The 21,783-nt window shown below is 39.5% G+C and overlaps 1 protein-coding gene across 2 annotated transcripts in view; it reads right to left on the bottom strand.

The window, feature by feature from the left end:
* The window catches only part of LOC100755633 (rho guanine nucleotide exchange factor 38), a 108,508-nt gene that overhangs the window by 68,196 nt on the left and 18,529 nt on the right, over positions 1 to 21,783 (bottom strand). For both annotated transcript variants that reach the window (XM_035451851.1, XM_027395742.2), the window contains exon 2: positions 9,821 to 10,008. In XM_035451851.1, the coding sequence (XP_035307742.1) occupies positions 9,821 to 10,008 (188 nt within the window). The remainder of the gene's footprint in view (positions 1 to 9,820; positions 10,009 to 21,783) is intronic.

Genomic DNA, 21,783 nt, shown 5'->3' with positions numbered 1-21,783 from the left:
CTTGTGTGGCAGTCAGAGGACAACTTCAGGTGTTCATCCTCATCTTCCACCAGGTCTTGAGTTACATGCATCATGATACCTGTCCCTTGAGCTTCCAGGGAGTCATCTGTCTCTACTTCTTGTTCCCTTTAGGGGCACTGGGATTTCAGATGTGTTCTACCGTGCACAGCTTTATGTGGTTCTGTGAGTCCAAACATAGGTCCTCACTTGCATGACGAGTGATATTTTTTTGACAACTAAGTTATCGTTCCAGTCCATAACTAGTCTCCAACAAACCTAGAAACTCTTCTTATTAATAAGGTTTTAGGAATGGAAAGATGGCTCAGCAGTTAAGAGCATTGGCTACTCTTTCAGATGGCTCAGGTTTGATTCCCAGCATCCATGTTATTGCTCACAGTTATCTGTAACTCTAGTCCCTGGGGTCTGCTGCCTTCTAGCCTCCAAGGACACCAGGCATGTACATACATACATACATATAGGTAAAATACTCATGCACATAAATAAATAATAATACAATTGTAAAAATAGAATAAAGCTTTAGAAAAGGAGGACTCCACTGAGCCCATGAAGTCTTCCTTTCTCTGTGTCTCTGTCTCAGTGTCTGTCTGTCTGTCTGTCTGTCTGTCTGTCTGTCTGTCTGTCTGTCTCTCTGACAAGGTCTCCAGAATTCCAGGCTGACTTTGAACTGTCTGCTGATGCAGCAGACCTTAAACTTCATATCCACTGGTCTCTATATTTTGAGTGCTAAAGTAAACAGGTGTGTGCTACCACACCCAGTTTTCCACTGGTGTTTTTGTTTTCTCCTTGTTTGGATTTCACAATGGGACTTCAAGAATCTGGCATTATCCTGGGGGGTTATGGCCTAGATTGTGTGACAAATATTGGACTTCACACAGAAGCGATAGTTAAATCTTGGCTTTAAAAAGCAAAGAAACAAACAAAAACGAAGCTCTAACATGGCCACATAAATCACAGGATTCATCTTTGTGATATCAGAAATCTAGCCATGAAAATCAGTATTTCTATTATTCCTGATCTCTCCAAGACCTTTATCATGAAGGGATGTTAGATTTTGTCAAAGGCTTTTTCAGCATTTAGTGAGATGATCATGTGATTTTTCTTTCTCAGTTTGTTTATATGGTGGATTACATTGATGGGTTTTCGTATGTTGAACCATCCCTGAATCCCTGGGATGAATCCTACTTGATCATGGCGGATGATTTTTCTGATGTGTTCTTGGATTCAATTTGCCAATATTTTATTGAGTATTTTTGCATCAATATTCAGGAGGGATATTGGTCTGTAGCTCTCTTTCTTAGTTGTGTCTTCATGTAGCTTGGGTACCAAGGTTATTGAAGCCTCATAAAAGGAGTTTGGCAATGACCCTTCTGCTTCTATTGTATGAAACACTTTGAGGAGAATTAGTATTAGCTATTAACTATTCTTTAAATTTCTGGTAGAATTCTGCACTGAAGTCATCTGGCCCTGGGCTTTTTTTGGTTGGAAGACTTTTGATGACTGCTTCTATTTCATTAGGGGTTATAGGTCTAAAAATTTTTAAAAATATATGTATCAATATTTAAAGGAAATTTTCAGCAAGAATGTGAAATGTAAAGTCAGCACAGTAGCTCAAAAAGATCTAGTATAAAGCAGAATCAGAAATTCAAGTGTATTTCTTTTGAACCATTGCTCCACTAACTTAGGTACAAATGATGGACATTATTTTTTATTTTTCTCTGATATCTATTTGATGTAATACCTCAGATTCATATCTTTTCTGCTCTCCTGCTTCCTGGGCATACTTTGTTTCTGTGTCACCATCCTGCCTTTGATCTCTGTGTTCACTAAAGTCTATGAGGTCTTGTGACGAGGTGTTTGGCCTCAGGAATGACTGAACTTTAAAAGAAAGAAGATTGAATAGAAGGTGAAAGTAATAGGAGGGAGTGAGTTGACCTTTTCATAAAGCTGAAGGGTTTCTGGGATTCTGCTCATGTCTCCAGAGATATGAGCAGATACGTTAGGGGAGACACAATGAAAGACTATTATACGCTATGCTGTTTCTTCTACATAATCTAATGTGTATCTGTATGCCTAAAAGCTCATTTCAACCTCACTAAAAATCACAATAAAATAATCAGAAAACTTGAAATAATGAACAAAGTAAAAGATAGAAATTATCCTTTCATGTAAAATTATACACACATTTAAAAGGATGACAGGATGAATGAAAGGGAGACAGTGAAAATAAGAGTATTGGATTGTAATTAAGCTTTTCCTTTAGAAATGATTATAGATTTACATGTAATTGTAAAAAGTAATACAGCAGGATCTCATATGCCTTTTCTTGGTTTTCCATAATGGCAATGGTTAGCAAAACTATAGTTCTAGAGTATTGGATTTTCATGAGATGGGGTAGGATAAGTTTTGAGTGAAATGTAATGGTTAAACAATTAAGACATGTCTAAAATACTCAACTAAACCATTCCACTGAGCTCAGAGTGGTGTGGTGGAAGAAATGGGACTTTAGAAGGAAACTCACTTTAAGATTAAAGTTGTAGACTAGTCATAAAACTGGGTAACCAGCATTGGAGTGAACCAAGCCTTCTGAATGTGGGTGTCAGTTAGTCTATGGGACCTCTGACATTAGAACTAGTATTTATCCCTAGTTCACAAATGGATTTTGGGAGCCCATGACCCATGGAGGACTACTCTCTCAGCCTAGATATGCAGGGAAGGGCCTAGGACCTTCTCCAAATGATGTGACAGACATTGATGATCCCCCATGAAAGGCCTCAATGTCCCTGGGGATGGGATGGGGAGGTCGGTGGGAGGCTTGGGAGGGTGGGAGGGAGAGAGAACTGGGACTGGGATTGATGTGTAAAATAAGATTGTTTCTAAAGTAAATCAAACAAAAGAAGAAAGAAAAATTAAAAATAAATAAAAAGAATTAAAAAAACACAAAATGAAACAATAATAAAAAATCAAAGCTATCAAAGGTAGAGCCAACTTTAGTGCATAATGCGTGCATATTTGTAAAAAACAACTAGAGAAGACAATTTGGGCAGAAGTTTTTTCTGTGTAATTATAATTCACAACCGAACATTTACTCACACACAGTCCCTCTATTGATTTTATATAGACTAAATTTAGCAAACAGATTTGTGAAGCCTAATTATCTGTCTGCCTTCTCTGTGTCACCCAACTAAATGGGAAAGCTGAATATGTTTTCATTATTACTAGATTAAAATATTTCCACTTGTTCTTTAACCCTATCTTTCAGGGAGCTATCATAATAGTAATTTTGTCTTTTGTTCTACAACAGCAGCCAGATTGTGTTATGTTTCAGACTCTGAATTCCTGTTATGACTAGTGTGCTGGGCAGCTGGACTAGGGAGAGAGGTGAGGAGGGGACCAGACAGAACTATGGGTTATTTCAGGAATGCATCCAAGCAGGCACTCTGAAACCACACACCAAGCTAGCTCTGCTGTGTGGCCACAGGGAATTGTAGTGCTTCAGTCATTCATGTAGAAAGACAGCCAGTACTGAAATACACAGTCACAACCTAGCACTGAGAGTTATGACAGGCCACAGAGATGCTCAGGCCAGTGGAGAGGCTTGGAGGAGGCAGCAGGAAGTAGAATGCTTGGAGATTTCCAGAACATGTGTTGAAGCTCTTAGTATCCTTCATATGGGACACAGTTTACTGTGGAGGAGGAAGCCATTAAAAACCACAACCATCTCAAATGGGATATAAAAGCCCTTCGCTGAACTAAAACTTAAATATAGACTAGAATTCATAGGAAACCAACTGGACCATGTCCATCTTTTTTATATACAAACTCCCATTGTCCTGTATTTAAATGTTTCCATTACTGCAGAGCATGTGTATTTCCCTCCTGTTCTGCTTTCAGAGATAATTTGATAATCTACATCATTCTTTCAGAGTTGATGGGCTCTTCTCACATGTGACCATCCCTGTCAGAAATAACAGCTTCACCTGGCAGAGGCAGGAGGATGGGTTTTCTGGATCCTGTAGGCACTACCCTCCATTGCCCTTAGCAACAGGACCTAGTAGAGCTGCCCATAGTCATAGGGCACTATCATTCAGTTTGGACCTTGAGGGACATGCATGGTAGGACATTAATGCAGTTTGTTCCATGTCACACAGAACACCTACTAGACCTGGTTTTTGCCATTGGGACCTAAAATAACAGACTACCAACCTAGGTGTTTTGACATCATAAGAAACTGGGATCTGAGTTTAGAGAACATGAACATGATTTTTTTTAAAATTACAATCCTTTACTAAATTACAGAGAACCATTTTCCCACTCAGTATGTGTTGTTTAAGATAGGAACTAATATGAATATATTCTTTACAAGGAAAAAGATTCCAACTGGTATCTGCACTACAAATTCAAATTTCAGAAAATGTTTGTAGATGTTTGTACTAAGTCAAAACATTTACCATGCTTATTCTGGGCAGCAGAACTATAGATGACTTATTGTAAACTAATTTTCTTTTCTTTTTGGCTGTGTGTGTGTGTGTGTGTGTGTGTGTGTGTGTGTGTGTGTGTGTACATGCACATGTATGTGTTTATGTGGGCACATGCATGCATGTGTGCACATGTAGTCACCTGCGTGAGCAGGTGTGGAAGCCAGAGGTTGATGCTGGGCATCTTCCTCTATTGGTTGCCACACGATCTTTGAAACAGGTTTTGTCACTGACTCTGGAACTCACAGATTGGCTAGGCACTTACCTCTCTATCTTCCTTGCCACTTCCACTGCAGCTGGGGTCGTAGATGAAGTCAGTTTTAATGTGGGTACTAGAGTCCTCAGGCTTGCATGGCAAGTGCTTTTCCAAGTGAGTCATCTCCCAGCTCCCTCTCCTAATATTTTTCTAATAAATTCTATTTACAAAGCTGTTGCCACATAGTATATGCAAAATTGAACAGAAGACTCCAATGAGCTCCGGCCAACATGAAATTAGAGATTATTTTTCTTGCCACATTCAGGAAACATACTATTTCAAGCATAAGACACATGGTTCAGATACCTGTAAGCAAAGGCAAGGGAAATACACATACCCTTGGAAGGGTGGAAAAAAACGGTACCTGAGTTTCTTTTAGGGCAGTGGTTCTCAACCTTCCTAATGGTGCAACCCATTAATACAGTTCTTCATGTCATGGGGACCCCTGACCATAAAGTTATTTTCATTGCCACTTCATAAATGTAATTTTGATAGTTATAAATAGTAAACATCTGTGTTTTTGGATGGTCTTAAGCAACCCCTGTGAATGGGTCATTCGACCCCAATGAGGTTGTGACCCACAGTTTGAGAACTGATGCTCTATGAAAGGGCATTGAAGAGCTGAAGGCTAACATTAGACCCCTTAAAGTCTATGGTACTTTTGCAATATGTGAGTATAAGAAATTGAAAAATAAATATAAACAAAAACTGAATATGTGCACTCAAATTCCTCTATTATTTTCAGCCATCTTTTGTCCTTTCCTTAAACAAAGGCTAAAAGTCCATTGTTAGCTTGGATTACTCTGGTTTGATCTAGTTTGACTTACTGCCAAAACCCATACAGACTCTCCTCTTGTTGAGATAATAACTAGACCTTTTTCCATTAAATATTTCAACTTTGAATGTTGTAGGTACGTTCCCCTACTTGACAACCTATGACAATGTTGCTTAGGGAAGTGTGGCCTGCTTTCAGGTCAGTGAAGACCTGTGACAGAAATTAAGGCTAAGGCTAAAATTTGGCATCATGACTGTCTTAAGAAGCTAAATCTATTCACACTTTTGTACGCCATTCACTGAGCTAAACTAGGTAATGCTGGAGCTTCCCTGGGTTTTCCCATCTTTGTCTTTCAATCTTCACCTACATAGAATGCTTTCTTTGTCTGTCAGTGGTCTGAGTTTACACTGAGAAACGATGATGGATTAGGTGACTTTTTAATATCACCCCAAGCTTAATACACACACACACACACACACACACACACACACACACACACACACAGAGAGAGAGAGAGAGAGAGAGAGAGAGAGAGAGAGAGAGAGAGAAAGAGAAAGAAAGAGAGAGAGAGTTGTTATGTCAGGTTAAACAAAACATGGTTTGCCTCAGACTGAACTACAATGTTCTCATGATGACCTGAAAGTAATGTGTTCATTTACATACATTGGCAGTAATGACAGCAGGTGGGTAGTGAGCACAGTCCAGCAGTTAAGATGTCAAGGAGTTAATGAAATTGAAAAGTTGATCAGTTAATTAACTGACAGCTTCCTTCAGCTACTTCTCCACTCATGTACATGTTTGTAAGAGTTATATACTTTCTGTAGGACTTATTACTCAATCAAAAATTAAAACTTCAGGAGATGGAGGACAGGCAAAAAGAATTTCAACTGCAATATAGTCAGAGATAACATTTAGAAAAATAGTACAAAACTGAACTTCACAGTGAAGAGGGTGAATAATCTTGTCATACTTAAGCAAAGAAAACGGTATTAAAAAAAAAAAAAAACTTCAAGCTCTGTGTTGATAGCTTGCATGTACAAATAAAGCTAGTGGCAAGCTCCAATCTCTGTCCTTCAGACAGGCTTTATTTGTACAAGCAAGATATTACCAGAAAGTTCCAATCAGCTTCATTAGAATAACGCAGCAAATGGGAGTAGAACTGAGACATGATTTGAAATGTCGTGAGTTGAAGCTGAACACACATAATGAGGGGCCATAAATGCTTTGTCTTAGTCACCTGCCCTGAGACTTTCTCTAAAGAGTACACAGTGAAGTGAACAGTTCTGTCAACTGCACACAATCACCTGGGAAGGGACTCTCAGTGAGGAGTTGTCTGCATCAGGTTAGCCAGTGGGCATGCCTGGGAGGGACTGTTTTCATTATATTAATTGAAATGCCCACTGTGGGCAACACCATTCCCTGGGCTTGGATCCTGGATTGTTTGTAGCTACAGGGAGGTGGCTGAGCACAAATAAGGAGGCATGCCTTTTCTCCTTTGTATGTGACGTGACCAGCTGCTTCAAGCCCTTGCCTGTATGCTTTCCCCACAATGACCTGGGACCCTCTCTCCTGTAAGTCACTTCTTGCCAGGCTATTTTACTGTAGCAACAGAAATGAAAGTAGAAAATAAGAACGACACGAAACAAACAAAACTCAGAGACCATGCACAAGAACTCAGCCCAACCATGACATCTAGTGAGCAGCATCAGCTCAACCCACCAGTATAGCAGGTGATTTCAAACTGCCAACATCGTCATGTGAGCTTCTTATTCCATTGGATGCAAACAAGGACTTGGAATTCCGGGAGATGCATCGTCTTATATTTTGTATTTTTTATACTAATCATCAACTTATCACACAGACAGATATTTAGCAAATTAGACTGACTTTGAAGATTATTTCATCATATGAGTAAAAGTATGAAGTACACAGAAAGTTGAACTTTACCAGGGCAGGATTTTGTTTTCCAGGGAAGGAAGTGGAAAGTAAAAGGAAATGGTGGCCACATGCCAGGAGTGATTGCCATAAAAGGCTCAAAAAACTGAGGCAGGTGTAGACCTAAAGGACAGGGAGAGATGACAAGGGCATTGGCTTGGAGATACCAGTGAGAATTGGAAGAAAGGGACAAGACAAGGCCAGTGACACAGTAAGCTGGAAGATGTCTTGGGTGGTTACAGGTTCTGGGAAGACCCTGGAGCAAATGGTTAAGGTGGGGTTGAAGAGAGATCGCTGGGCATGAACAAGGAAGGTACTAGAAACTCTGCTTCTGCAGGCTACATATACTGGGGGAGGTGGGAATCCAATGATTATTGTTAGTACAACTGAGTAGTAACAGTTTTATAACTGTGGGTCCATACTAAGAACTAAATCCTGAACCAAATGCATGGACCTGATGAAAAAACAAAAAACAAAAAACAAAAAACAAAAAACAAAACAAAAGAAAAACCCTAACTCTTACCCAAAGTTAGAAGGCAAAAGACAAACTAAGAAACTTATTCACAACATGTAGGAAGGACGAAGAATATTCGAAAAAGTGTTATAAAACAATGAGCAAATATATAAACAATAATTTTTTAAAAGCTAAGAATGTGAAAGGGAACTAAATTATAAAGACTAAGAAATATATAAGAAGATTTTTTTTCAGGAGGAATGATACAGAGAAAAGACCTCCCAACTGCTAGGGATGAAAATCAAGACTATTGAATTTTGGTTGGCAGCTGGCATTAAAAACAAAATAAAACAAACAGCAGCATCAAAAAACAAAAACAAAAAAACAAAAAACCCCAACCCTAACTAAATTGTTTTTTGAGACAGAGTCTTTCTACGGCCAGAAACTTATGAAGAAAGGCTGATCACAAATCCTCTGCCTCCTGAATGCTGGGATTAAAGGCAAGTGCCACCATGTTCGGTCCTAATACGCTTTCTAAAAATTCCATTTCTGAGATTCTATTCTAAGGATGTAAGCAAACAGATAAACAAAAACCAATATTTATCTAGGGATCAGTAATAGCAGAAATACATTTACAAGTATTAGAAGTCATGAAAAGACTTGCAATTGGTTGTTGAATGAAAATATACTTATAAAACTGATATACTTATAAAACTGTATACCTTTCTATGAAAACGTGTGTGTGCGCGCGTGTGTGTGTGTGTGTGTGTGTGTGTGTGTGTGTGTGTGTGTGTGTCTTTCTGTCTGTCTGTCTGTCTGTCTGTCTGTCTGTCTGTCTGTCTGTGTCTGTGTGAATAAGTTCCCAAATGCTGAAAGTCCCCAACCATGTCAGTGCTGATATGTATTTATACAGTTATTTTCTCCTTATTGTTGAACAGTTTGGATTGTATAAAAGGACTTACAAGTGTGCTGAGATCTTTGTTCCTGTCTCTGTCCTGCCTTGAGCTGCTCTTCCTTCCTTCCATTCTCTGCTCTGATGCACACACTAGAAAGGTCTTTTTAAAATCACTTTACTTGCAACGGGAGCACCACCACTCTCTTTCCATACCTCAACCCCTTTCTCTGCACTAGTTGGTGTGCTTAATACCATCTAACATGTTTTCATTTTGCTTATTTATTTACACATTGTATGACTTCCTCACCTGGACTAAGGAGCAAGCCTCACAAGATCTCTGTGCTGAGAACAGCACCAATGACCATGCATTTATTAAATAAGTGATGAAAATTAGTAAATGAAATAGCTTCTGTTCTAAGCTGAACACCCTACAAAATAATTCCTAGAAAATTCCTTTAAGGGGGAAGAATTATTCATTTATAAACAGTTGGAGTTTTGTTTAGGTCAACCTCTACCAAAGAGAAAAAACTTACATTCTGGTTAATTTTTTTGTGTTGAATTTTACTTAGCCCCGTAGTTATAAGTTCAATTGAGCTCTGGAGGGGTGGGGGCGGGGCTTACATCATTTTCTCTTTTGAATCCATGATCATCACTGAATTAAATAACTTGTACCCAAGACTGTCTCCCAAATTTGTTACCTGTTTCAGAGAAATCTCAAAGAAGAACACAGAAATTTCATGCTGGGAAAAAAAAAATCTACAAATTACCTTCTCATCGAGTTTGTGAATATTGTTTCCTCTAGTAAATAGGGAGACAGACAGCACTTCCCCTCCTCAATTCCAGAATTAAGGACCTCGTGACCTCTCTGAATTTCGGACTAGAATCCTGAGAAAGATACAGCCGCCACCCCACTGATGCTGGGTGTGTGGACTTCAGAGTGCTGCTATATCTGTTTAGAACATGGGAGAAAATACTAAGAAGAGAACAGCAAACTCAAACTTGCATTCACCTGTTTGTTTCTCAGAGGCTGGACCACTTCTCTGACGCACAGCTCCAGATCTGTGACGTAATCCCTCTCTGTCTGTATCAGCTCCCTGATGATTTTTGCCCGCTTTGCCATCATCCTTCCCATCTGTTGCTCTTCCTCAGGTGTTGGGGTCACAGCTGAGGAGCGCTCAGTCTGTGGAGTCATCTTTTCTGTTAAACAAAAACATGTTTAGGTGAGATGTTCAGCGTGGTTTCCTTCCCCCATCACCGAAACATAGAACGGGAGGTTGTTAGCCAGTCGAAAGGCTTAGGGATCTTGGCAGTGGGTGCTGGGAAGTCCTAAGTTAGTTCCCCACTAGATAAGAATCCTAAAAACAGGATGAAGCAGAGAGAAAACTGCTTCCAAGATGTTATGAAACGATATTCAAATGTCATGGCTTCTAGACATATCCTGTTGCTAGAATCTCAGACTACAAAGTTAACTTTAGACATATAAAAACTCAGTTCAGAACTTCCGAACATGTCTGCCTTTGAAAACAAGGGACATTTTATTTAGGAAACGAAATGCCTCCCAATTATTTTTGTCCCCATTACTAAAAACAATTATGCACAGTGGAATGAAAATCAACCGAATGAGATTGGTTTTTTTTTTCCTTTTCATTCATAATCAGAACCCATAAACAGTGAGACAGAGGGGGACTTAAAAAAAAAACTACAATTTCTCATGGATTACCTTTGATATTGTGTAAATCTTGATATTTCTTAATTATTGAACCAACCTGACTATTTTTTGTTTATTCATTCATTCATTTGTTTTGTTTTTAAGTCACAGTATTGAGACATTAAATAAATGGTATGTCTCACATGCAGCCAAATTCCTATAGGAAATTAAGGTTAAAAAGTTAAAATCATCAAGGAAAAATTTCTCACAGCAATGTAAAACTCTGGAAGCTACAAACCCACTGTCTGCAGTAAGTCCAGACCAGGACCTGAAATTGGAGCATCAGGGTGCTCTCTCTCTCTCTCTCTCTCTCTCTCTCTGTCTCTCTCTCTCTCTCTCTCTCTCTGTGTGTGTGTGTGTGTGTGTGTGTGTAAATGTGTGTATCTGGTTCAAGATTGAAGTTTAACTTTCTTGTTAGTCCTAGCAGTTGAAGACATAATTTTATTCATTTAAGGATAATACTCTTCTTGTAACTGATATGTCAATAAAACAACCTTTACAAAAGGGTCTTGAAAACTCTGGACAGAAAATTAAAAAGGTACAAATCACAAGGTATATAACTGGAAGTAAAGAGAGCTCTCCACCTTGCTGGCCCTGAAGTGAAACAATGGTCTGTCACAAAGAGGCTTGCCCAAGAAGGTGAGTAGACACTTTAGAAAGCAAAGAGCCTTCTCTTTCTGCCCTACTAACTCCAGCAATTTAGAAAAGTGCATAACCAAACAGCTGTGGCGAATGTTGTAAAGGAAACTCCAACATCTAGATGGTACTAGAGCTGGTATCAATCCTCCTGTCATTAGGGAAGACCATGCCTTTGACAAAGGACGTAAAAAGGTGATCTTTACAAGTTTATGCCATTCCATGTTAAAGAAATAACCTCCAGGGGCTGTATCATAAAATAGAATCTACAGAAGAATGAAAGTTGGCGTGTGAGTGTTCTGCAGCCTTCCTATGTCTGTCTGTTATGGGAATTTGGTGTGTGCTTGTTAATCAGCAGAGTTCTTAATAGACAGTTGCATAATCCTGTATTCCAGAGCCAGCAGATCAAAAGCACACATTGTATCCATTGTTGTTACCATTAGTTCTATGGGCTATGAAAAGAGGAAGGTCCCTTTGTGAGGGGAGACACAGCAGTGAGCAGCCATGACCAGAGCTGTTGAGGACCCGTAAGGGTTTTTATTATAGAGGTTTTGTTTTGAGGTTAGGTTGACCTTGAATTATCTAAGCAGCTGAGGATGACCTGAAACTTTTGGTCCTCCTACCTTTGCCTTCTATGTGCTGGGATTACCAGTATATGCCACCATGCCCAACTTTCAGATTTATGCAGTACTAGGAATCAAACCCAGGGGTTGTACATACCAAACAAGCATTCTAATGGCAGCAGTAGTAGCAGAAACAACAAAGATAGGGAAGTAAATTTTAAAGTTTTATTAAATATTGTGTATATTTAAAGGTATAGAACATGATTTAAATCTAGATTCCTTCCAGTTCTAAATTCCAGTCCTCAATTCCATGCCGACTTCTTCTCCATGGGTTCCAGTTGCTGCATATTAAAACATACTACAATAGATTTTTTTAAAAATTAAAAATGACAAAGTTTTTTTTTTCTAGTGCTACTTAGCAACTTGGTCACAACTGTGAACCCTGGGAGCCTTTTGTTGATAGAAAATGTTGGTCAAGATACTCAATTTCAAAGGTTTTTTTCAAGAGCAAAAACCTTCTCATAGAATTCAGAGTTGAGCAACCTCCTAGATATCTTTGTTTGTTCTTCTGACTCAAGTTTACTACAGGAACAAAGGCTCAACTTGCATCATTTTATGGTCAGATCTCCAAACATTTTGATGTTTGCTTGTGTTCTTAAACTAACAACCTCTCCACAATGCATTGTGGACACTGAGTTTTGTTTTAACAAGCTCCTTCTCGCCTTTTTAAAACTTCTTGTGTATTTGATTTACACCAAGTTTTACAAAACATATTTGTAGCACAGCACAGCCAGCAGCTACCATCACAGTCAGCAGGCAGCTGTAAAACCAACATGCAGCTGAGGCTAAAAGAACATTTAAATTCTTATAACCAGAAATATATCCCCGAGCGCTAAAGGCATAATGTGTGGTGTTTCTCTGCCATTCTCCACTTCTGTCACCTGCAAGCATCCTTCTTGGGGCTCTGGTGATGAATTGGAACTATTTTTTTTATCAAATTTAATGTTACATTTGTGAGCATTCACAGTCAAGGATGAAGGACAGCTGCCAGAGTGCTGTAGAGATGACAGCTTCTGTGGAAGCTCTGTGGGATCCTTAAAACAACACACATGTTAAGCTTCCCCAGAGGCAGGGCAGACACTGAGATCTGAGATCGTCAAAGGAATACCAATGACGAGCATCCCCTAGGCAGGGAAGCCATGAGATTCTTTATTCTGTAGTGTTCATATTGGTTCTCTTTTCAATCACTGTTGTTAGCAACACGGGAAAGCACAAACACGCTCTGCTCTGTCTTTCACTTCCTGTGCAGGGCTCAGCACATGGCATGTGATAGCCACACTTTAGTGTACAGGGCACTTTCTGTTAAGTTTTTTTTTCCCCCCAAATACAAGATAACATAAGAGTTCGGGGTGCCTGTAAAATAGCCCAAGTTAAGCTGCAATGTTCTTCATGTTATTTGAATTCTCCTTTTATGAATCTTCAATTTGTGATAGGTTCTATTGGTACATAATCCATCCTATATCCAGACATATGTGGTTGGTTCAGCTTTTCGATACCGAAAAAGAGCAAATAGTTATTTTACTGTTTTATGACTATCAACTAGTCAAGAGAAATGGTTGTTCCTAACATGGGCAAATCAGATGGAAGAGAAGGAGGAAAATAAATATAGACGTCTGTGTGAGGACTGGTGTGGCCTTTAGAATCCTGAGAACTTCCTCATGCATGCATGAGGAAGAGCCTGGTGCATGTATGAGGAAGACCCTGGTACTTTATGGATACAAAGGATAGGAAAAGATGTCCAGTGGTGAGGTTGTGGGATGGGGAACGGAAGGGTTCCTTTGCTAGTAGCCAGGTTCTACATAGAATTAGTGATGTGCTTGTTGATTCTAATATTACTACTGCTACTGCTATTTGGAGTTGAGCTTAAGAAATAATTTTTCAAACTGTAAAGTAATATATATTTGCAGTAACTACTATCAAAGGTAAGTACATAGACTTCAAAGCCAAGGAATATGGGTTCAAACTTTGCCTCTACCATTTATTGGAGCTGTCAAAATCAGCAAAATCTAGCACTTTATATGTAAAATTACTCATCTATAAATTAGGATAATGGTAGCAGACATTAGAAAGCAGTTTTGAGAATGAAAATGAATTGATGTTTATTAAACATTTGAAAAGTATAATATATTTACAGAACATGACAGGTAAATGGTTATTATGATTAGCTGTGTTCTCTTTTGTAGTTGTGATATGGTTTTCACCGTATTGATAGCTCCTTTATAGTTTAGTGTATAACCTCACAAAATATTTTCATGAGTGGACAGAATACAATTATAATAAATATATTTATTTTATTTTCAACACTAGTAGGCTTACATGCATCTTCCCTAACCACCTTTTACACTTTTAAAGTGAACTTAATTTTAAAACAATTTTCTTTAAAAAATAGTCTTAACGTATTTGTTAGCATTATTTTGTGGGGGCGAGGGAGGGGGTATGCACTTACAGAGAAGACAACTTTGTGGAATTGGTTCCCTCCTTTACATGAGTTCCAGGGATAAATCTCAGGTCCTCACACTTTTGTGGCAAGTCCTTTCCCTGATGAGTCATCTTGTGGGCCCTTTCTGTACCTTATACAGTATGTGGTGGGAACCTCTTTTGAAGTATGTGCACACTGTTTCAACAGTGGGATAAGATAGTGGTGTCACCACATTTGTTGCCCGTTCTATCTAATCTTTATTTATTTATTTATTTATTGTGTGTGTGTGTGTGTGTGTGTGTGTGTGTGTGTGTGTGTGTGTGTGTGTACTAAAGTCTAACAAGATTAAAATAGGTGCATCTAGGACACATTTTAAATTAAGCCCAGCAAGAGGGAATACACTCAGGAGGAAGAATAGAAATAAAACCATTGAAAATGCTTCAAAATAAGCACATTAATATCATGTCCTTCCCCCAGCCTTTGCTCTGGATGAGGAAAGAGAAAAAGTTTCCTCTGACTGGCTCTTCTGTGAGCTTTAGATCTGAGCTTATTGAATGTTTAACAATTAATTATTAAGCCCTAAAACTGTCCTGGGAACTGGGACACAGCTATTCTAAAACATCAAGTAACGAGTCTCATTTCTCATGCCACTTAATTTCTCGTGGGGAGGAACACGCCGAGTTGCGATGTTATTTAAGATCTTCAAAGGTGATAAGTGATATGGGGAAATGAAGCGAGGAGGACTGCTAGTAAGAGCTCAAATGGCGTAATGATTTTAAATAAGAGACCAAGAAGGGTTTAATATTGAGCAAGAATTTGAGGGACTGGAAACACAGGTAAGTGGTTTTTAGTGGAGAAACCGGTTAGGGGAAAGCTTCATTTAGGATAAGGTCAGTCAGTGGCCAGGAAAGGAGATAAGAGAATTGTAGGAAAGGATAGCAAGGCAGAGACTGTGGTGGCTTGAAAGGGTTTTAAGTATGACACACCTTCATAGTATAGTAGAAGACAAAGGCATCAGTACATTTTAAATGTTTTGAAGTTAAGCATATAGATTAAAATACTGAGGCCAATCACTCAAATATGTGACATTTCAAAGCCTGTGGAGACAAAATGGAATGGGAGGGGAAATGAGCAACCCAAAGGAAGAAAAGAAGCAGACAAACAGGAACAAGATAGACAGTCACTCCAATCATGAGAAGTCAATAGCCAGCAACCAACTGAGTGTTTAAAACCCATATGCTGTCCACAAGAGAACCAAGCACATGAGAAAAGTAAGAGTGGACTTATTTTGTAGATGCTGCCCAAATAGTGGTTGGAAGAAAGACAATGTGGCTATTTCTGTACCAGACTAATGGGGTAAAATGAGAATGGGCACTTCGTAACATTAAGGTGTTCTGTTCATCAGCCAGACAGGGAACTCCAGACTCCATGTGAATATCAAAACATGCATGACCATGAATCAAAACACTCGAAAACTGTGTGCAGAATTAGACAAACCACCCCAGTCATGATCCGTAGCACTGAAAACACAGTGTGGTACCCAATAGGCCTGCCGGGAAGGAAAACACTTCCAACAGGCACTCAGAGACACAGGTTCTTTTAAAGGCCTCAAATAACCTTTCTGAAAATGTGCCATACTCTAAGTCATAAGGTTTCAAAGGATTGGTAAATAGGAATCATGACTTCAATGAAATTAAGGTAGAAATTAACAAAACTTAATGGCTAGTATGCTTTGGAATTAATATTAAAGCTACCAATTTACTAATTGTGATAGGAAAAAATTAAAACATGGGCCAGAGGATGGCTCAGGGGGTAAAAAAAAAATCTCTTCTTACAAGTTTAATGACCTGAATGTCATTCTCAGAAACTATGTAGAAGTGGAAAGAATGAACCTACTCGACAGAGCTGTTCTCTGCCCTCCACATACACACTCCTTGATGCACATACCTGCACATACATCATACAACACACACACACACACACACACACACACACACACACACACACACACACACACACAGTAAATGTAATTTACCATGGGCAAGAAATCATCCTCTAAACAGGTAAATATATGTTACATCTAAAGATGAGGAAAATCCTTACATACTAAAACATGTAGAATGTACTGAAAGTGTTACATACTGAAAATGCTTACATTCATGTATGAGAAAAGAAGGGGGCCTCCCCTTCACCATGCAGTTAGAGTAGTGTGTCTCTCAACTGTCACCAGAAAGGATCTTTTGCAATAAACAGGGACTTACTCAGTGGCACACACTGGTCAATATACAGTGCTCAGCAGTAAACTGGACATCTATATCATATTGCTTGTCCCCAAGGCTCCGGGATCATCACAGAAGAGGGGACATATCAGACCCAGAGGGAGTGGACCTCTGGAGTGACACACTGCTTGCAAGACATGACAGTGCCATTACATACACGAACTTACAGTGGCTATGACTGTGTGCACAAGACATGCTCAAGATAAAGCCAGACAGAAGTCCACATATGGATGGGAAGGAACTCATGAAGTTCCAACCTGGCCTGAGTAGTTTCTAGCAACTGATGGGCAGTAAGGGAAGAAATTTTAGCTTTCCCAAAAGACACTATTTCTCAGAGCTAGCTATTATAAACAAGATCAATGCACCATATTTAGAAAGAAAACTTTGAGCTTCAATAGAATAAAAATAATCTTAGAAGCACTGAAGAAGAAAAGACCTGCAAAGAAATAACGACGAGGAAAATGCCTTCAGAGGGTCAAGAGAAAAGAAGTAGTGCCCTAGAAGTGTGCCTAGCAGGATTCTCTCAAGGATGTAAAGCCAACAAACATTCATTTTGTCGACAAGTACCACCATAAAAGGAAATTTGAGAGAATTTTTCCCTCACAGAGCAAATGCTCTCATAGGGCATCTTGAAATGGAAAGGAATCTGAGGAAGATGGAACATGAAAGGAGGCTCTTGGTCAGGGTTGCTATTGCTGTGATGAAACACCAGGACAAAGGCAGCCTGTGGAGGAGAAGGTTTATTTGTCTTATGCTTCTGCATCACAGTTCATCACTGAAGGAAGTCAGGACAGGAACTCAAGCAGGGCAGGAACCTGAAGGCAGGAGCTGACACAGAGGCCATGGAGGGGTGCTGCTTATGGGCTTGCTCCCCATAGCTTGCCCAGCCTGTTTTCTTCTAGGACCCAGGACCACCAGACCAAGGATGGAACCACCCACAGTGGGCTTGCTTCACCACATGAATCACTAAGACAATGCTCTACAGATTTGCCCACAGCCTCTCATGGATGCGTTTTCTCAGTTGAGGCTCTAGCTTGTGTTAAGTTGACATAAAACTAGCCAGCACAGAGGCTACGGGCCAAGTGTGATGGTGCACAAGTCCTGACACTCGGAGGCAGAGGCAGGCACATTTCTGTAAATTCAAGGCTACCCTGGTTTACACAGTGAGTTCTCAAAATCAGGAAACAGCTAGAGAAATAAAAATAAGTTTTCTTTTTAGGTATTTTAGGAAAATACTTATTTTACCCATAGAGCAATACCGTGCAAGAATGTAACATACTGAAACATGTTATAGAGAAATTGCCAAAACTCTAAGGAAAAAGAGGTGCTCTTAGGAGCATCTTAAATAGATAATTCTGAGGGGGAAAAGAACTTGATCTTGGCCCCTTGAAGTTTATATTTTAGAGTACAAGATCACCTGTTTCCAAATATAAGAGAATTTGGATAGTGGCTACCATTGTAATCTCTCTGAAAATATTCCAATAATAAGAATTTCACTTAAGTGAAAATTAGCCCCCAAATGAAAGCATTGTAGAAAGCTATAAACACTTAGAGAAATGTATTTGAAAGTATAATCCAGGGGCTGGAGTCCAGGATTGCTCTTGGACTTGGGTTTGGTTCCCAGCACCCATGTAGAGGCTCACAACCATCTGTAACTCGAGTACCAAGAGATCTATTGCCGTCTAGTTTCCCATTGGCACCGGGAATTCGTGTGGTATACATACATACATATGAATGCATGCATGATTAAAATAAATAAGTCAGATTTAAAAAATAAGGTGGAGAACTGGGTTTGATGGTACATACCTTTAATCCCAGCCCTCTGAAGGCAGAGGCAATTGGATCTCAGTGTTTAAAGCCAGTCTTGAAAAATAAAAAAATGCAGGGGAACTTCCTAACAGCCTGTAGCCTTGACATGAACATCACAGGTAGGCACACACACACACACACACACACACACACACACACACACACACACACACACACTACACACACAAACACATATACATATTAATCTAAACTGTAACACTATCACTTTGCTCTGGTGGTGTGCATAGCACCTTCCAGTACTATAAAATCTAGCCATTAGGGATGTTCTCCATGTTTTTCCATGTTTTATGGCTCAAATATGTGCTGTCTTCAGTAATATGGTCTTATCAAGTTTCAAAGGGATACCAAGAACAATGGTGGTAGCCTGTGACTTTTGAGCATCAGTGGGACCCCAATGGATAACATCTCCAAAAGAAGCAACCCACTCTTAGCACTGGGCTTTATTTGCTAGCCGGTGAGGTTTAGTAGGAGCACCATGGCTCCATGATAAGGTAATTCATTTAAAGGCTGATAAATGCTAATTATACACTCAAAGGGTCTTTAGTCTTAGCTACTGCTCCATCTTTCCTGATAGTCTCTCTTCTATTTTGACCTCAAACCCCATTTAACCCATCCTCTTCCATTATTCTCCCTTTGCCCTTTCTGTCATTGCATTCTGTCTTCTCTTGAAAGACATCTCCATGGTTCCTTACTAATTTTCTTATCTCTATGGCTAATTGTCTTAGTTAGGGTTTCTATTGCCGTGACAAAATACCATGATCAAAAACCAAGTTGGGTAGAAAGGAATTTATTTGGCTTGCATTTCCAGATCATAGCCCTTCACTGGAAGAAGTCAAGCCAGGAACTCAAGTAGGGCTGGAACATGGAGACATGAGCTGATACAGAGGACAGGGAGGGGTGCTGATTACTGGCCTCCTCAGACTGCTTTCTTCTAGAACCCAGAACCACAAGCCTAGAGACAGTACTGCCCACCATAGGCTGGGCCCTCCTGCACTGATCACTAATTGAGAAAATGCCTTACATCTGGATCTTATGGAAGAATTTCCTCAATTGAGGTTCCTTCCTCTCTGATGACTCCAGTTTGTGTCAAGTTGACACACAAAACCAGCCAGTACAGTAATCATCAATCTTACCCATCTATGTGAACCATGGGAGCTGCTACAATAATGACTAGTCTGTCAAGACATGTGCACTGGTACAATAATAGTGTGAATGCCATGGGAGTAACCTACCAGTTTCTGGTTGTATTTAAGGGCAGGTCCACAAGATGAAAGCCATAAACTGACACTGTTATCATGGCCTAGAACCCGTGGCTAGACAATATACGCTCTATGAGAGCACCTATTAATATTATTCTGCTAAATGGACATAGGATTAAACTTACTCTTCAAGATCATCAAAATCATCATCATCATCATCATGATTATTATTATTTTGTTGGTTTTTTTTGTCAAAACAGGGTCTTTCTATAAAACTCTGGCTGTTCTGGAACTCACTATGAAGATCCAGCTGTCCTGGAACTCATGGAGACTTGCCTGCCTCTGCCTCCCAAGTGGCTGGGATTAAAGACATGTGCCACTATGCCTGGCTGTAATGACAGGGTTATACACATAGATTAGTGCATTTGCAGTAAATGGAGATTGACACAGAGATACACAACTGGTCAAAGGTCAACAGCTGTGGAGTGCTTAGCCCTAACTGGGACATCTCTATCACACCCTTTTTCCCCAAAGTTGGGGGATCATTATGAAAGAGGGGGAGGAAAGAGTGTAAGAGTCAAAGGTCATTTTCTGTCTTTCTAACCTATTTTACTATCTGTATGTCTGATTTCTGGCATTTCAATTAGTTTTGAAGTGTGAGAACTCAGATTTATTCTGATTTTTCATGACTGACTATCTCCACCCCTTTCAGTGGCTCAGATAACAAAATTTTATCTTCATACATTGAGTGCCCTCAATCAATAATTCCTCAAAATTAACTGATTTCAATTTATGCAGAAAATAAAATGTGAAAGTATAAGTCAAAGTTACAATATAAAAGAGAACAATAGTTTCCAGCATTAGTGAAGAGTTCTCTTTGCACTTTTTAACAATATTTGGCCAGGCGGTGGTGGCACGTGCCAGCACTCGGGAGGCAGAGGTAGGCCAATCTCTGTGAGTTCCAGGCCAGCCTGCTCTACAAAGTTAGTTCCAGGACAGCTAGAGCTGTTACACGAAGAAACCCTGTCTCAAAAAAGCAAAATAAATATTTGTTTTTATTTTTTGTATATGTGTTTGTCAGTGAGTTTGCAGGTGCCTGTAGAGGACAGAAGAGGACATTGGGTCCCCTGGAGCTCTACATATAATTCGGTGCTTCTGTCTATGAGCACTGGAAACTGAAGTCAGGTCCTCTGGAGGAGCAGCAAGTACTTTTAACCTCTGAGACATCTTGTCACCCTGCCGCACAAAGAGAGTTACATTTTCACAAGGTGAAAATGGTTTTGGATGTGGGTGGTGGTGATATTATACATATTATGGATATATTCAACATCATTGAATGATACATTTAAATAGCTGTGATGTTAACTTTTAGAGACATTGCCAGGATTCTTTTTAATCGAGGGAAATGCCACATAATGAGGTCATGAAATAGAAAGAGAGCAGAGGCATCCAAGGCTTTCAGGATATATTAAAATTTCCCCACAATGTAACATTTATTATAGCAATTGAAAAGGAAGAGGTTTCAATGTCAGAAGCTGTGTTTCAGAATTCAACATGAATCTGAGTTAAGTTTGGAGTACAGCAATTTAAACACAATAGACTGTATCTTTAAAAAAACAACATTGTATAGGATTTCTAAACACCACGCGGAGAGGGAGGCTTATAAAAATGGAGATGGGAAGTATAAATAGAGTAAGCCATATAACGGAATACACCTTTGTTCCAGATATCCTCCTGGTGAAGAACGACCTTCCTAGTTAATTGCGTTCTTTCGTCTCAGCTGTTCCACTGTACCTCATGTGAGGCACACTTGACTGACAGCCCTGAGCTTGGCTTCCTTCTATCGTACACTGTGTGTGTGTGCTGCATCAAATTTCCTGGCAAAAATGTTATTTCAAGGTAATGTGTATAATAAAAACATTCTCTTGGTGTCCCGACAGCATTACTTGTGATAGCACTGTCAGAATGATAGCCACATTGATTAATAGTCACCTGCCAACTCAGAGACGTGCATCCTGGGTAAGAGGAGTCATGCACACTATCTTACCCTTACAAAATGTAAAGATGAGAATGACTTCCTGGTGAAATTCAACACAAAACGTCAACAAATTGCTAATGGAGGATAAGTTGGACCTGAGAGTGATAGATGGTAATTTTAAGACTTCCTCCAGTTTCTCCCCCCACCCCCCCCCGTAGGTTACATTTCTTTCCTCCAGCTTTTTTCATTGCAGCAAAATAGGGATAACATGAAAGTCACTGTGTTGACTGTTTTGAAGTG

Source organism: Cricetulus griseus, assembly GCF_003668045.3.
Source record: "Cricetulus griseus strain 17A/GY chromosome 1 unlocalized genomic scaffold, alternate assembly CriGri-PICRH-1.0 chr1_0, whole genome shotgun sequence".
NCBI lineage: Eukaryota > Metazoa > Chordata > Mammalia > Rodentia > Cricetidae > Cricetulus > Cricetulus griseus.
This window is presented reverse-complemented; position numbering and strand designations above follow the sequence as displayed.